This window comes from Tachysurus vachellii, chromosome 13 (assembly GCF_030014155.1).
Source record: "Tachysurus vachellii isolate PV-2020 chromosome 13, HZAU_Pvac_v1, whole genome shotgun sequence".
NCBI lineage: Eukaryota > Metazoa > Chordata > Actinopteri > Siluriformes > Bagridae > Tachysurus > Tachysurus vachellii.
This window is the reverse complement of record NC_083472.1, coordinates 17,698,734-17,716,840: the sequence shown is the minus strand read 5'-3', so window position 1 is coordinate 17,716,840 and position 18,107 is coordinate 17,698,734. Positions and strand designations below refer to the sequence as shown.

The following is an 18,107-nucleotide window of genomic DNA, read 5'->3' as shown; positions in this document are numbered from 1 at the left end:
CTCAAAGGAACAACAAGAAGTACGCCGACCATGTAATCAACAGCGCAACTGATAACTGATTCTCATCACTAACATAATATACTCCTCCCCCCCACCACCACCACCACCAAAACAGCTGACACCAAGATGTTAGCAACAGATCCATTAAGTACAGTAAGTCAGAATGGAGGACCTCCATGGATCAGTCTTTTGCTGGTCAAGCAATCATGGCAATCTGAGAAACCAAGTCAACACCTTGAACATGAGCATTAATGATCCTTGGGGCTTGGGACCCTGTCACGGTTCACTTGGCATCCTTTCTTGGAACACTTTTGGTTGGTACTAACCACTGTGTACCATCAACAGCAGTGATTGTGTACCATAGCAGTGATTTCAATGATGTGCTTTATTGGTGTAGTTCAAAGTAAAAGAATTTCAGCTGTTCGTGATCAAATTCAGCAGAAACTGAAGGGACGTGGCTCAAATGAAGCTAAATCGGCACTTTTTCGACGAGTTTGCTCTGCAAAACAGAAGTGAATCAGTCGCAGTGAATGTAATTTCTGGCCTTTGGGGCGAAAATGAACCTACACAATACTTGCAAGCAGAGCTGAACCAAAGATGATGTGAAGAATTTATTTCTCCAGCAATTTCTGCACATTTAACAGTTAACGAGTGTGCTCGTGCGTGGGATAGGGAGGTAAATGACAAGCACAGCCCCATTCAGAGAGGTAAGCGAGCCTTCCAGTGCAGAAAGCGCTCCAAAATTGATAAGAACTCTAAGAGACAGACCGACACAAAGGCGTGAAATTAATCATTGTCAGTGGAAGCCCTGTGGAGTGCGTTGCGTATAAAAGAAAATGAGGTGGCGGGCAAATTACAGAGTTGGAGCGCTTTCCTGACACTCATGCACAAGGCAGCGCTTCGGAAAAGGAAACAAGACAAACGCAACAGAGAAAGACAATACAATAAATGAAAAAAGTTAACCGGCCTTGCAGTCGTCAAATCAAAGTGGTACCACGTGCCAAGACAAGAGATTAGAAGAAACATTTCTATTTCTATAACACTTTCCCTGTCTGACAAGTCGGTATAAAGCTGAAAATGGAGCAATGAACGTCTGGCTCAAGCAGCCATGCACCAAACGACCAGACTCTCAGAACCAGCAAATAAGATTCTCACAATCCAAAGCTACAATGCAGGAGCATATCAGTGTTACTGTAGGTGATGCCTAGGGATGGGCGTTTTCCGCAAATATCCGCATATATTTGAGCTCACAAAAAACGAATATTCGTTTATTTAAATTAAGTTTAATGAGACAGACGTTATTTTTCAGTAACATTTATTGTTTCCGTCATTTTTGAACAAGCTTATACACAATAAGCTTAAACATTATGCTACATCGTGTTTTGTAGCTGAAAACCTTTAACAATGTGTGCAAACAAACAAAAAAGTACAGAGCAAAAGCAAAAAAAATGTGAACAAAAAACGTAAATAAAGCCGCCTGCAGCAATTAGGCTATTGCACAGAACGTAGCCTAGGCTACATTTAACTTTGAACCTTTTAAACTGTCAGAAAATCTTTTTTGCTTTCTCTCTATTGTTTTACATGTTCTTGTTAAGGAACACAAGCATGTCAACATGATCGGGGGAAAATCGGCTCCTTAGTCTGTTAACAATAAGGCCGGCTGCGGAGAAAACGCGCTCTGACAGCACAGAAGTTGCCGGGACACACAAGTAACGGTGTGCTAAGCGACTAAGTTTTGTGAAGCGCTTCGTGTTTTCGTTCCACTACTGAATGGGATCCTTATCTGGTGGAATACATGGCTCCAGCAAGAACTGTTCCCACTCGTCTCGGCTGGATTCTCTGTAATCATCGCCGAAGAACTGGCTCAGCCTTTTCCGACGAGCGGGCATTGCCGCATCCTCTTCATCGTTGGTGGCGGCGGCTGCATCCGCGCCAAAAATATAGCGAAATTCGAATATCATTTTTATTTATCGAATAATTACAGCAGACCGAATATTCGACTATCCGTGCACAGCCCTAGTGATGCCTTCGCTTTCTCTCTCACACACACACACACACACACACACACACACACGGTTGTTGGGTGGGGTCGGGAGTTCAGTGCCACAGGTTTAACCCTAGTCTATGTGTCTGAAGCTTAAAGGTCTCTACACTATGCACCATGTATGGATGAGAGGCCTGGGTCCCGGTTTTAAAGCTGCACAGAAAAATAAGTTTTTTATTTTTCTTCATCTCCCTACCTTGAGCTGGAGCAGCAAGCTGCTCAGTTGGGGGTGACGCAAAGAGGGACACGAAACTAAAAAGCCAATGAGACAGTCAATGAGAGTTATCTTTACACTCTGGGTGTTTAAAGACACCAAGAAAATGGCCATAGATACCTATTCTTCACCAGACTGCCTGAGAAAGCCAGTATATTTCCATCATAACACCTGAGTGAGCTACCAAGCTTCCACATCCTGTTCTGTTCTTGTTACTTAAAACACCAGCACCGACAGGCAGCGTGTGCTTCATCGCCATCTGATGCTTGTACAGAATGTTTTGGAAAAGTCCACACTTTTCAGAATGTGTGTTATGCCAGGAATATATAGAGATTTACTTTTAGACTGCAGCTGATGTGATTTTGCTCCGATTCCTGCGGTTTGTACCTGCTACTGCTTTACCTTAACGACACTCAGTACATGGTGTTCTTTAGTCCCAAAAAGTTCTCTCTTTCCGGTAGAAGACAATTCTGTTCTCTTTCTGGGTGTTAGACTAGATTATGCTGTGTAGGATGCAAACAAAGTGCACAGGAAGATGGTGGATTTAACTTGGATCACAGGAACAAAATGTAACACTGAGCTAAAGCAAGACAACACTGCTGTGGTTAAATAGATACAAACAAATCTCCACAATTGTGGTGAATATTTTTAGCTGGACACACTGGCTTGGTTCCCATTGTACCAGGTCAAAGAAGACTAACCAAAATGAGCACAGGTTCTAAAGTTCTAGATTCCTTTGGGTTTTTTTTTTTGTTTGTTTTTTATTTATTTGAAAGGGACAATGCACAATAATCAACATTTTTTGTTTACACTCAAAATGTAAATGTGCCAGAATTAGCTGAAGAGTTGGGTTGATGTCTGTAATGCATAAAAGCCCTGACAAAGGATTTCTTTCACGCAAGGATCATTACTGACAGCTTAACAAAAATCTAACAGGTGTGCCACCAAACATATTTAGCACGTAATGATTGGCTACGACCAAATTAAACTGTAGATTAACAAAGGAGGTGGGTTTTGTTTCTGAAGAAACCTTGGTGAGTCCTAAAGGAGGTGGGTTTTGTTTCTGAAGAAACCTTGGTGAGTCCTAAAGGAGGTGGGTTTTGTTTCTGCAGAAACCTTGGTGAGTCCTAAAGGAGGTGGGTTTTGTTTCTGAAGAAACCTTGGTGAGTCCTAAAGGAGGTGGGTTTTGTTTCTGAAGAAACCTTGGTGAGTCCTAAAGGAGGTGGGTTTTGTTTCTGAAGAAACCTTGGTGGGTCCTTAAGGAGGTGGGTTTTGTTTCTGAAGAAACCTTAGTGAGTCCTAAAGGAGGTGGGTTTTGTTTCTGAAGAAACCTTAGTGAGTCCTAAAGGAGGTGGGTTTTGTTTCTGAAGAAACCTTGGTGAGTCCTAAAGGAGGTGGGTTTTGTTTCTGAAGAAACCTTGCTGAGTCCTAAAGGAGGTGGGTTTTGTTTCTGAAGAAACCTTGCTGAGTCCTAAAGGAGGTGGGTTTTGTTTCTGAAGAAACCTTGGTGAGTCCTAAAGGAGGTGGGTTTTGTTTCTGCAGAAACCTTGGTGAGTCCTTAAGGAGGTGGGTTTTGTTTCTGCAGAAACCTTGGTGAGTCCTTAAGGAGGTGGGTTTTGTTTCTGAAGAAACCTTGGTGAGTCCTAAAGGAGGTGGGTTTTGTTTCTGCAGAAACCTTGGTGAGTCCTTAAGGAGGTGGGTTTTGTTTCTGCAGAAACCTTGGTGAGTCCTTAAGGAGGTGGGTTTTGTTTCTGAAGAAACCTTGGTGAGTCCTAAAGGAGGTGGGTTTTGTTTCTGAAGAAACCTTGGTGGGTCCTTAAGGAGGTGGGTTTTGTTTCTGAAGAAACCTTGGTGAGTCCTAAAGGAGGTGGGTTTTGTTTCTGAAGAAACCTTAGTGAGTCCTAAAGGAGGTGGGTTTTGTTTCTGAAGAAACCTTGGTGAGTCCTAAAGGAGGTGGGTTTTGTTTCTGAAGAAACCTTGCTGAGTCCTAAAGGAGGTGGGTTTTGTTTCTGAAGAAACCTTGGTGAGTCCTAAAGGAGGTGGGTTTTGTTTCTGAAGAAACCTTGGTGAGTCCTAAAGGAGGTGGGTTTTGTTTCTGAAGAAACCTTGGTGAGTCCTAAAGGAGGTGGGTTTTGTTTCTGAAGAAACCTTGGTGAGTCCTAAAGGAGGTGGGTTTTGTTTCTGAAGAAACCTTGGTGAGTCCTAAAGGAGGTGGGTTTTGTTTCTGAAGAAACCTTGGTGAGACCCAAACGGCAATCTTGAGTCACTTGGCCAGCGAGCAATTACTGACGACCTTCCAGTAGATCTAAATGCAAATGGCATTTTAGTTACAATTCCTGTTGAAACCCAGCCAGCTTCACTCTCCATTCATTCCTTTTTCTTGTCATCTGTATGTGCCAATTTTCAATCATTTAAAAAGGCCACATTTTCTAATTTTAGCCTAATTGTCCTCCTGGTGTTGGTATAAATTCATTCGACTAATTAAGGCAATGTATCAAATGTTTTTATACTCCAAGTATGATTTATACAGCTGCTGCCGTGGACGTCCATTCACCAGTTTATTAGGAAAACCTGTTCAGTCCAACAATTATTCAATCTGCAGCAGCACAAAAAATCATGCACACAGCCTTCAAGAGCTGCAGTTTAAATTCACATCAAATATCAGAACAGGGAAAGACTCTGAGCTGAGTCTGGACTGTTGGCACCAACTGCTGGGGTATCCAAGCTTACCCAGAATGAGCCGGTGAAGGTGTGGGTTTTCATTCTAACCAAGCAGGGTCTCTTGATAGCCAAGAACAACTGATTAAACATCATCCTGTTTTTGTTTAGTTGGCGAATGTGATCACTTGCCTAAATATGCATGTTCAAAGACTAATTCAAATAAGCTCTCTTAACATCCATGGTCAGGACACGATGTCTACCCTCGATGTCTACTCTTGATGTCTACCCTACTCCAATAGCAGAAGACAGCAATATTGAATTCGAATTGCAGGTTCACTGAAAAAGGATTGAGGAAACAAGACTAGATCTGATGAATCATCAGTTTTTGCCACAACCTGCAGACAGCAGGATCAACATTTGCTATAAATGGTCTGAATCCATGGAACCAACCGGCCTTGTGTCAACAGCTCAGGCTGCTGATGGTGGAAGTGATGGACAAGCAACTGTCCCAACACCTTGCAAAATCCATGTTGCAACGAACTGAGGCGGCCTGAGAGCAAAGAGAGGTCCTATTCCATAATACCACAATGTCCCTAAAGTTGTTTGTTTGGACACAAAATCAGCAACATGTTTATAGTGGACAATTTTGTGTTGTGTATACTGGCCAGAACATCCATATGTAGGGTTCCTCCACAACCTCTTGCCACAAAATTAGAAACAATTGCCTAAAATATCTTTGTATGCTGTAGTTAAGATTTCCCTTCAATACAACCAAGAGGAAAGAATTAAAACCTGTTCCAGCACGAAAATGAAATGTACAAATCCAGCTCAATGAAGCCATGATTTGCTAAAATCTGCATGGAAAAACTGACATTTCCTGAACAGAGCCCTAACCTCAATCCCACTGAACTGAGATAAACTACAACACCGACGGCACTCGAGACCTTAAAACCCAACATGATCTCACGAATGCTCTTGTGGCTAAAAGGGGAAATCCCCACAGCCATGCTCCGAAATCTATGGGAACGCCTTCCCAGGAGAGTAGAAGGTGTTATAGCATCAAAGGGCTCTAACTAAGGAATGGGGCTCAACAAGTAGAATGGGACACCACAAACTTCTGGACAGATAGTGTACAATCTGTAGTTCAGGGTTGGATCAAACATTTTTAGAGAACTGCTACTCAGCAACTCTGAAGCACAGCTTATCAAACAAATTTGTCTGTTCGGTCCGATTTGGTTGAGCAGTCTGATTTACAAATGCAGAGAAATAATCAGGCCTTTAAACCTTCTCTCACACACACACACACACACACACACACACACACACACACACAGGGTATGTCAGTAGACAGCTTGATGATGAGCACGGTGAAAATGCATTACGTTTAAATTACTCACAACAGCTTGGTCTTGATTTTGACAATCTTCTGGTTGAACTGCTGTGCTTGTTTGATCAAGCCGAGGGACTCCAGGGTGTCGGGGTCTAGCCTCTCTTTCAGGATGGCATCGGAAACGCAACACTGGGAGGGTGGGAGACATAGTTAGCGAACGGTAGTATCTAAATCACAGAGTCGCTTGTAGTATCAGATGCAAAGCTGCAGAATTGTCACATTCAATATATCTGTAAGAAAAATAGACCTGAAGAAGCATAACATTAGACGTTACACATGGGCACTCTGCTTTGAGTAATTTGCAGCTGTTTTACAGAGAGTGACAGCCTTAAGTCTCATTCACCTAAGAGCAAAAATTAACCGGTCATGTTGGAAATCTGTTCTGGATGCAGACTTTGTTCAAATATCTCCTTTAAACGTTGGATTTTCTTTCGCTAACCATTTCGCGTGTAATTAGGATGTAATTGTATTGACTCCAGGGGAAAAACAGAGACACTCAAGGCTTTGAGAGATACGTTTTACTGGACAGAATTCAGGTCAAACCACATTCCCATATATCATAGCTAATCCGAGAGTTCTGTATGCACCGCAGGGGAAATTATTTATCGCAAGGGGGCAGCTGCAAGCTTCTGGGTGTTTTGCAGAACTTGGGAGAGGTAGAAGCATGTTTAAAGGGAGGATTTTGCACCGCGGACAGAGCAACGCTGCCACACAGTGGTGATCACTAGCATATGAACCAGGATGCAGTGCTGCACTGCAGTCATAAAGGCAGCAGTGACAGAGGAAGCGACACTTACCAAACACGCTCCAACCAGCTGAGTAAAATGGTCTCGCTTGTGTTTGTCCTCCAAAGATCCGGTCTCGATATCTGCAAATAGATGAGGAGAATTGGGTTTAAAATAACCACGATATTAGAAGTACAGCCAAGATTTTCTTCAAGTTGGGTGGAGTCGGACCTCACTCGGCTCCTCCTGCCTGGCCAAGTCTTACAATAAGACTTACCCATAAGCCGGAAAATGAGGTGTACTTTAATGCTGACTGCCTCACGGGTTAGAATAAGGGTTAGGGGTTAGAGTAACTGTTAGATCAGGTCCAGCACCACCCCTTGGACTTCTGCACTATGATGTGTGTATATTGTGGTTATCGACGTCAGAAAGGTGGCTCCAATTTTTTTTTTTAGGATTTTGTTCCATCGACGGAAGTTATATTCATTATTGACTCCTTGGAGTTATTTTCATTTGCATGACATTTGGCATGTGCTCTTATTCAGAACAGCTAAGGGTTTACATAATCTCCACCAAAATCATCCTGTCGCCACTACAAATAGGCCAAAGAACATTATCAAGCCTAAACACTGTCAGAGAGGAGATCAGGGGCCCACATGAGGTTTCAATAAAACAATAGGAGAATTTAAACGTTTACAGCATTTGTCAGGCACCCTTATCCAGAGCAACTTACATTGATCTCATTTACAAAATTGGGCAGTTGAGGGTTAAAGGTAGGGTCTCCGTTGTTTGAGAAATGCTTCAGAATTCTGCGTTGGGCCGCCAAATAAAACAAAACAAAACAACCGCTTGGCAATGAGCAGAAAGGGGCATGTCTTGTCAATATGGGCGGAGATAGTGTTCAGTGCGCATGTGTGACATTAGTAGAAAGCGGTTTTAACATTGACATGGCGAGTAAAAACAAGAAAGAAAGCGAAGAAAGGCTTACGATAAGGCAAGAAGTAGGACCGTGTTAATATAGGATCAGCTTTCCAGTGCTGGAGAGAACTGAACGTTTTCCGCGTGAAACAGAGATGAACCTTTCACGGTACAAAACACAGTACTACAAACACATCTGTATTACCATAGTATTACTCATTGAGTTCATTTATTGATAAAAAATATACCCTCGGTCAGCTGCCCCAACAGGTACCGCCATAATACTTGTCTGGATTATACTTGGGTTATACTTGTCTCGTGTATGTGTGGGCCGGGGCTATCAAAACGTGTGGGACCCATTAGGGTTAGGGGCGTATTTGTTTTGGTGATTTCAAATGTCAACATTGGCTTTCAAACAAAGGAGATCCCACCTCTAAGAGCCTTGCTCAGGGGCCCAGTGATGGTAGCCTGATGGTCCTATGATTTAAACTCTCAACATTCTTGTTAGAAGTCCAACACAACTACTAAGCTAAGCTACCACTTCCCATTTTAAAAACTGTGATTATTCTTTTATGCGACATGAAGCTTCACCAGCAGGTTTGGCTAGCAATAAGCAGTGGTCCATAAACAGTACTATTCAAAGCTGAGCATCACAGCAAAGCAGTCATTTTAAAGTTTGCTACAAACCAAGCAGATTAAGGTTCAGAGTCCTGCTCAAGGACACACCAGGGGCAGCTTGGCAGTGCTGGGATTTGGAGTCACAACCTGCTGAGAGAGAAGTGTAGCGCAACCCCAGAAACACCACTGACCTAAAACTGCTGAGATTTAGGATTAAATATTTCCTCCGAGTGGTGATATTAGCTTAAAAATCAAAAACAGTTCACCTTGTATAGTTTGTGACACAACTAAAGGATATAGCTGCTATATATCTCATATATATATATATATATATATATATATATATATATATATATATATATATATCTGTCTATCTCAACCGTGCTAATGGGCAGGAAAAAGTGCTTTAAATTCTAAAACGTAATTGAAAAGAACATGAAAAGTAAAATATTCAAATGATAAAATAAGAATTGTGTGCATGCATAACTTTATGAATTAATATGAAGATAAAACACCACCATTACAAAAAAAACCATTACAAAAAAATTTCATTTAAATAAAAATGTAATTAAAGTCACAATATGACAACAAATGAAGTTTTTTTTTTTTGCTTTAATATTTAGCTTGTTTTTCTTGAAGCATTTTTTCTAGATTTTCTCAACCCAGGTATTCCAAATATTGCATACATTATCACAACAAAATAAAACTAAATAACCAGACTCACCTAGTACACAGAAAACATCAGCTAAAACAGAAGGCATTTCCTCCCTCAGCTCCTGGAACAGAAGAAAAATCAGAATTAGCTTGATTAGTAAAATTCAGAGGTCACACACACGCACACATGTCCTCATAAAGCAGTAGTTAGTCTCCCGGGTCACTAAGCTTTTCTTTCCTGATATGAAGCCGCAGCTCTGACGTCATCAACCAGCAAAGACCTGAGGCGAAGCTACAGTCTGTGCTAGGATTATGGGGTGAAAAGGAAGCTGAACAGGATGTCAGAAAGCCTTTGTGTTTGCAGCAATAACTGAGAGAGCGTAATGACGAACATTCACTATGGTTTACAGCATTTCAGGGCCACATCAGTGACTCACTGGCTTCTGATGATGTGCATGTGGGGTGAAAAAACTTGCTTGTTTGTAATAAAAAGGCTGAATTTGGGCTCAACACTGACTGATGCACATGACGCTAATCCAAAAGAAAAGTGGAGAAGTGCATCGGCAGGAAGCAAATCGAAGCGAGTAATCCATCAGCGGCACATTTCAGCTTTGCTTAGCACGGAAGTTTCATCATCGCTGAGCAACTGTCACGGCGGCTGTGAAAGCAATCTGTGACGTGCTCGTGCTTCTCCGCGCCGCAGATGAAAGAAGCAACTGCAACAATCACGCACTCCAGATCGGATCTCTAAGTTTAAATGAGTGTGTGACACCTCTGCGACAAGCTATTTCACATCTTCTGTCTGTGAGTAAGGAACAGGGTGCTGACGCCGAATCTAATTTCAACCTACAGTATGATTTTTTTACTGAGTGAAGGATGTTCCCTCGCTCCCTGAAGTCAACTTTATTTCTTTGCACTTTTGCATCGCTGGAAATGGAACGAATGGTTTCTCTGGGGTGGAAAGTGTTTGTGTGCGTTTGTTACGGACGATTAGAGCGAAGCGTGATCGAGTTAGTGATACGGATTGGACGGGAGGGTGTTGATTAATATCCTATAACGGCAGCTGTGACAGTAGCTCTTATTTCAGTTCACAGCTTCAGACACACAATAATAAACCACTGAAAATTTGTTAAAAAAAATGGGTCACAACTGACAGCCTTGTGTGTAAAGTTGTGGAAGTCTCGGTATCAGCACTTTGTTTTATTTACTCAACATTATCTAAGAGAAAACGACAGACAGAAGCTGGTGAGAGAACGTGTGTTTCACTACTGCAACTGGTTTCACAGACGTTCCTAACCATTACATGTTCCCAGTGAAAACTGAGTCTTGCTCAATTAAATTGTAATCATGGGGAAATTGCTGCCATCTTCAACACTTCGGGGTGAGACCAGCATGACACCACTGTGTTGATCATTTTCTCTAACTGCGCTCTCGGCCCTGGATTATTTCTTACCTGCCGGCCAGAGTTATTAAATGTTCACTACCTAGAGGACTAGCGAGCTGATCGAGACGCGCTCCAAGTTCCCATCAGCTGACTAAATCCAGGTTTAGGCACTACAGGAACTGCTGACAAATGAAACTCGGAAATGTCAATAACTGATGGTTCAATATGAAAGGATTCACTTGGAGTTTTGGGCAACGGGACACACGGGATTGTAACAGGAATTTCATTACTAATGCATTTATATAAGCTAGCAAACCGAGCAAGCTTCAGCAGTGCATGTGTGTGTGTTGGGGGGGATTAATTCCTCTGGGTGTTGAACGAATGAAGAAAAAACACTGGTTACACTACAAGCTCTTGGTCTTCTTCTCAACCCATTTGTCTTCCCAGAGCCATAATTAACTTGTCCCATCTGTCCAGGCTTGTAATGTACCCACTTTCTACACTGAGGGCAAGTTATTCGATGTGCTGCAATTTTCAAGGGTCACAATATAGTTATTATGAGCATTTCTCTGAAATCCCTTCACTCCCAGCATTCCTGTGTAGATGGGGCTGCCGAGGTAGGCAGTACGGTTAGCCCTGAGAGAAACAAGAACATTTCTGACCTGCTTATGTTAAGCAAGACAAACATTACAGATCATGGTATTAGAAAGGAGTGTTATGAGGCAGAATGTCAAACATACATGGAGGTTTATTTAAAAACATTAATTCATTTTAAAAAACGTCTGCCTTTACATGCACATGAACTTTGATGACATCTTTAATTGTTTAATGTGGAGTTGGCTCGCACTTTGCAGCTATAACCGCTTCAAACCTGCTGGGAAGGCTTTCCCCAACGTAAAGTGTGTGTTTATGGGAATTTTCAACCATTCCTCTTGAAGCACATTTGTGAGTCTCTGCTCTAATTCATCCCAAAGGTGTTCTATTATGTTGAGGCCAGTCAAGTTCCTCCACACAGAACTCATGACTTTATGGACCTTGTTTTGTGTGCTGGTGTGCAGTCATGTTGGAACAGGAAGGAGAGACACCCAAACTGTTCACACAAATCTGGGAGCATGAAATTGTCCAAAATGTCTTGTATGCTAAAGCATTAATAGTTCCTCTCACTGGAACTAAGGGTCCAAGCCCAATCCCAGTAAAACAACCCCACACCATAATCCCCCTCCACCAAACTTTACACTTGGCACAATACAGCACCAGTAGAGTTCTTCTGGCAACCACCAAAGCCAGACTCGTCCATCAGATTGCCAGACAGAGAAGCGCGAATCGTCACTTCAGAGAACACGTCTCCACTGCTCGAGTCTGGTGCGGCGTGTTTCACACCACTGCACCTGGCGCTTTGTATTGTACCTAGTGATGTAAGGCTTGGATGCAGATTCTCGGCCATGGGATCACATGCCATGAAGCTCTCTACACTCCGTTCTTGAGCTAATCTGAAGGCCACGTGAAGTTTGGAGGTCTGTAGCTATTGACTCTACAGAAAGTTGCCAACCTGCTGACGCTACTCTGTGATTTTACATGGCCTACAACTTCGTGGCTGAGTTGCTGTTGCTCCCAATTTCACGAATGGTCTTATTGCACAGGTGACAACCTACCACAGTACCCCACAAATTCACTGAGCTCCTCAGAGCGACCCATTGTTTTTACAAATATTTGTAGAAGCAGTCTTCATGCCTAGGTGCTTAATTTTATACACCTGTGGCCATGGAAGTGATTGAAACACCTGAAATCCTGTTCTCCACTTTCCATCACAGCACCTCATCACCAAAGGAAGCTGTCTTTCATGCCGCTGGAGGTCGCCGGCTCTCACTGGACGCTTTCTCACTGCGAGTACGTGTGAAGTCTTCGCTGCTCCACAAGCCAGCCTTCCTCCAAGTTTTTCTCTTCTGTCTTTTTTCTGTATAAACATCCCTCGTGTTTATGTTTTTGGTTAGGAAAGAAAAGCGGGATTTAAGGATCAGGTTGAGTGCTTTGTCTGGGATCTCTAGTGTGCGAGCGTTTGTGTACTGTACACAAAGCCATTAAAGTCATACAGCGTGATCTGATCACACTAGAGGGATTCAGACAGTCGTGTAGTGTGCACTTGGCTTAAGCGTCCCAACACTTTTATGCTTCACTTCAGCACGAGGAGACCTGAGACTGTGAAAACGGAGCTCCAACATAAAACACTGCCGTACTGCGGCTCAGCAAATACAAGGACATTCTGTGTGACACTGAACACCGTAAACATCTCGGTTTTCTTTGTCTATGCCAATAAAGTGAGTGGACACCTTATAGACGTGGTTTTCGACGAGTCCCATCAAGAAGGAGGTAATCATCACCCTACATGTTGCTACTCACTCTAATACTGTTGTTTTTCATGTCTGAGTAAATCTTGCTCTTAAGCTTGGGTACGTTTTCCCATGGCTCAGTGAACGTCAGGAGATTTCCCCACGCTAGACATGACATGGCTAAGTCCTAACAGATGGTCCTAACTTTAATAAGGCAGTCTTGAGTTCACTCTAACGAGGTGCTGAGACTCACCGTAACATCAGCCAGAAGGCTGGCAGCCACGTCAACCTTCAGACCGCCGTGGATGACGTGCCAGCAGAGCTCGTACAGGGCCATCTGGAGATCTGCAGAGTGAAACCATAGTTAACAAAAACCTCGGGTTAACATCAAAATACTGATGACAAAATGAAAGGGGGCTCGCCTGAGCTTTTAAAACACTATTTTAAGCCTTCTAGGAATCTAGGTTACATGTCCTCCAAACCCTGGGGACAAGCTGCATCGTGGTGTGCGTACAGTTCTGTGCTGTGCGTCAACTGCAGCAAACAAACACAGATTTTTCTTCCCCTCAGTCGTTTAGCTGTTTATATATTTTCCATTTTCGTTTTAAGATTTTTATATGTATATAAATAAATAAATCTTAACAAGAAACTGGATAAATAATAACTGGATAAGTATCGTGTGTAATAAAAACCAGTCTCAATTAGTTTAATCTTTTTTTTTTTTTGTGCGTTTTGTTTGTCTTTAATTACAGTGCTGCACAATCCAAATAAAAAAAAACAAAGCCTTCGCATGCATTAAAGTTGTTTAAAACGACTGCTAATTAGGAGCGACTAATCTATTAATGGGATCTGTTTTGGAGAAAATATTCGAATCACAATAATGCCACTTTTTCGAGGCTCTTCTTCAAGCGAAATAAAAACATCATGGGTTATCACCAGAGGAATATTTTTATTAATCCCCGTCGACACAAAGTTCAGCCGGATCCCAAATGACTCCCTGTTTACCACTCGTGCACATTACAGAGGGGAAAAGCCATGGTGTACATGGTGTACTTAAAAGGACAGCATCGTGTTACAAGTTGAACAATTTCTTCAGCAGTGTGGCTCTAAACAGCAGAAACACACTTGCTTTCTGTCCTCTATGTTCTTCATCTTGTCCTATATTTCTTGTAAGGTGACTGGTGTGTATTCACAGGCATTCTCTTCCCCTCTCTCTCGGTCTCTACACAAAGTAAAAAAATGAATACAACAGACTGAGATTCCCTTGACTCGAACAACAGTTGAATGAGGCGAGATCTGTAAATGCACTTTGTGTTACACACAAACATCCTTGATCGGTGTCCCTAGAATCAAAACTAGTGTTTAGACCTGTCTCTTAGTGATTATACAGAGAGAGAGAGCGAGAGAGAGAGAGCACGAGAGAGAGAGCACGAGAGAGAGAGAGAGCGAGAGAGAGAGAGCGAGAGAGAGAGAGCGCGAGAGAGAGAGCGCGAGAGAGAGAGCGCGAGAGAGATAGAGAAAGAAAGGAGAGGAAGAGAGAGGGAGAGGGAGAGAGAGGAGCGAGAGAAGCAGAGAAGAGAGAGAGAGGTGCAGAGAGAAAAAGAAATTGGAGAAATCTCATCTGAAATTAATTGAAATTGAAAGTCGGACCTTTATGCTATGCTCACACTTACACTGACTTCTCCGATCGCTTTACTAAATCACCAATGAGTGTTCCTGCTCCTGGTTGCCATGGTAATAAGGTTCATCAGTGGGCGGATTTAGCGTTTCAAATTAGTTTCCTTGCCCCTAAAATAAAAAGCATTCTGTAGGACGTGGCGTTTGAATAAAAGCTTCACCACGGTATATAAGCATCATATCATACGAGATGAAAAGACGCCGTGAGCTCTTTGCCATAGACACATGGAGGTCTCCGCAGTTAGCTAGCTAACTGTAGAGCTGCTGCTGTAACAGTTGTACACTACAGTCTGCGTCACAGCAATGAATTCTCACTGTACCGCCGACCCCCAGGCGTGAGATTCGTCTGTGCGGCAGAGACGGACACAACACAGCCCGTATTATGAATGGTTCATCCGTAAGTAGCTCGGAATTTTATTTGGAAGAGCCTGGAATTCCGTTACACGGCAGTTAGTTCCAGTCTGCTAATTTGATTGGTCGAGCAGTGTTCCGAGAATGCCTATATTTCCTAAAACCACACAGAGGTTTCACTGTGTGCATCACTCCGCTCCTCTCTGTTCTCCGCAATAAATGCCACTTCCTGGTTTAGACCAGTAGTCTGTAATAGTGTTAGTGACATCAGCAGTGGACACGGCAAAATGAACCATTTTCAGGAATAGAACTTTTGGCTATGAAACATGAACGCTAAATCAGATGTAGGTGAAAAAGAAGAAAGGACGTTCATTTTACCCAAAGCACCTTTAACAGACTGAACAAATGGATAAACACTAGGTAGCCAGTGTTAATTTCTACATAAATGGGCAAAAATAGCAGAACATTTGGCCTCATTGTGCCCGAAATGCCACTTGTTGCTAATGTGTGTGTTCTTCCATTTCACATATATTGATCCCATTTCTAATGTAAACTGTTGCTGTGATGTTACTGAGATGTTCACCTACACAGACACAATCCACAGAGGTATCTGTCCCTGTGAAAGCTGCGCTGTTAAACCAGATATGTAAGCTTAAGTGTCTAAACCGATTAGTGGCACAGAAAGATCCATCTTTCTCCCTACGCTTTTCTCCGTCATAGTGAAAGGGTAAACGTTTCGTGAAGCTTCCACTTGTGAATGTTCTTTCAAGTTACAAAACTCAGAATCCCAATTGTTTAAAAAAAAAAAGCATGTGAACCACAAAAAGCACTGCATTCTTTAAAATTCAGGCAAAACTCCATTATGCATATGGCAAGACTCACCTTTAAGCAACGCTTCGTCGTCGGCTTTGCCTGCCAGGTCCCGACACAGCTGCAGGCTACAAGACAGGAGAAATAATGGAATAGGTTACATTGCTGCAGGTTCTGCTTGAGATATACACAGGAGTAGATAGAGCCTGAGCATCCAGGAAGAGCAGGTTTCATGTACAGGCTGCTGAGCTACCCAGCGGATAAACAGATTGAAATATTTAAATGTGCCTCAGTTTGGAACTACTGCAGGTGCAACCTGAATTACAGCAACTTTGTTTCGACAGCAACAAAAACGTCACATCATACGTGATCTTTTTCTTCAGCCTGTCGCTTAACTCGCCAACTAGCTCCCTATACACCACATAAGCTACAATATTTTTATCCTGGTCAGTGAGGCTTCCAGTAATTTCCGGGACTGGGGCAGCTGCCTGGTGGACTTGATGCTAAATAGTGTTCCAATTCTTGTTAGGGTCTCCATCCTGCTGCTACTGGGCTTGACTAGCTCAACATCATGCCAAGGTAGAGACGGTTTACACTGCTTTCTTCCATACAGTATTGTTCTGTCCATCTTTTGGTTTAACGTATGGCATATGGTGTATACGTTGAACTCCAGTTCCAGTTAGTCTGCATTGGCAGCTTTTTGACACAGTGACAACTTTCCTCACACATTTATCTTTCAGCTTATTGCACTGAATTTTCTGGTCCTAAATCTTTTCATGCTTATAAATATGTTCTAAGGTCCCTTTCAAAGTGGACTAGTTTGACATGGGTCATTTGGTGATTCTTACAAAGAACCACTCTAAACACTGTTTACTCCCTGAAATCGGATTTTTAAAAAAATAAACAAATAATTGTTTAAAGCACTAACCTAGTTTACAACTCAGATTTCTGGCCAATAAGATAAAGTCGATATTCATAAAAGTGGTCAAAGGAGCAACACATCTGTGGGTTTATGTTAGATACTGAGTTCCTAGCACAGGTTCTGCATACATACACTGATCAGCCAGAACATTAAAATCCAGGTAAGTGACACACAAAGTAAAAGAAAGCGTAATTCATCAGACCAGGCCACCTTCTTCCGTGGCTTCATGGTCCAGTTCTGGTACTCATACTCACTCATACCCTGTGCTTTGATGAACAGGCATCACCATAAACACTCTGACGGGTCTGAGCCCCGTACACAGAAAGCAGCGACATGCAGTGTCCTGATGCACAGAAATCTGTGCTACAGTAGCTCTCCAGACGGTCTAACACCTCACGCGCATCAATAAGCTTTGGTTGTCCATGACCCTGTCACGGGTTCACTGGTTGTCCTTCCTTGGGTCACTTTGTGTAGGTAGTAACCACTACACAGCGAGGAAACCCTCTCAAGTCCTGCTCTTACACAGTCATCTATCTATCCATTAAAACTTGGCTGATCAGTTTCTGTACACTTGCAGTTTGTCTTGCTTCCAGCAAATCAGCTTCAGCTTCATACAACTGACTGTTTACTTGCTGATCAGGATACACGTCATGGTTACATGACCTTAACAACCTCCAGGCTAACAACAAGCCCTTATAATAAAGCTCCAAACTATCAGGATGTACTCAGATGGGGTGTATTCAGAATTATATGAGAATGTGTGTGTTTTATTGGGGAAACAGTGTTCACCATGGAAACCGGTGGACATTCGGATATCCCTCCTTAAATATGTCTTCGAGTTTTCGACGTTCGATTAAAAACCTTTGTAAGAATATTTCATGCACGGGTTGTTTTGCGGTGGAAAATTTAAACCGGAAGTCAAATAACACTGTCGTGTGTTAGTCCTGCGGTATCAGACTGTGTGTGGAAACATTTCCTTCCAGTGAATGAACATGAATGTGGAAGATTGACAGTTAAACCGACTTGACTTGTTTTAGTGCAACAAGATGGAGTCCCAACGAGCATCAGTGTGTGCGTTCATAATGACGTTTCACCTTTTCACACTCACTATCAGTTTTCTGCTCAACAAGCCAAGACAACAGTGTTTGTACCGCCAAAACGTGCTGCTAGCACTAATGCTAACTGTTTTCTCTTCATTACTCCACTCACATTTAAATTGTGCTTTAAAACAGCTCACAATTCAAACTTCTTAACCAAATAGCTGCCACATTTAGCATTTTGTTGCTATATGCGTCTGATAACATGTAGATGTCGATGTCACGCTCTCCACTGGAACAAAATAAACGGCTATAACGGTTTGATTAGCCAAAAGCTAAGGCTTTCGAGCAGCGAACTAAAGAGCTAATAAGAGA

General features: G+C 42.5%; 1 protein-coding gene across 2 annotated transcripts in view; it reads right to left on the bottom strand.

Annotated features, from left to right (window-relative positions):
• thoc2 (THO complex 2) overlaps window positions 1-18,107 on the bottom strand; it is a 75,942-nt gene that overhangs the window by 56,910 nt on the left and 925 nt on the right. For both annotated transcript variants that reach the window (XM_060885367.1, XM_060885368.1), the window contains exons 2-6: window positions 15,846-15,901; window positions 13,189-13,280; window positions 9,295-9,346; window positions 7,107-7,177; window positions 6,317-6,438 (exon numbers count right to left, since the gene is read on the bottom strand). In XM_060885367.1, coding sequence (XP_060741350.1) covers window positions 6,317-6,438; window positions 7,107-7,177; window positions 9,295-9,346; window positions 13,189-13,280; window positions 15,846-15,901 — 393 coding nt within the window. The remainder of the gene's footprint in view (window positions 1-6,316; window positions 6,439-7,106; window positions 7,178-9,294; window positions 9,347-13,188; window positions 13,281-15,845; window positions 15,902-18,107) is intronic.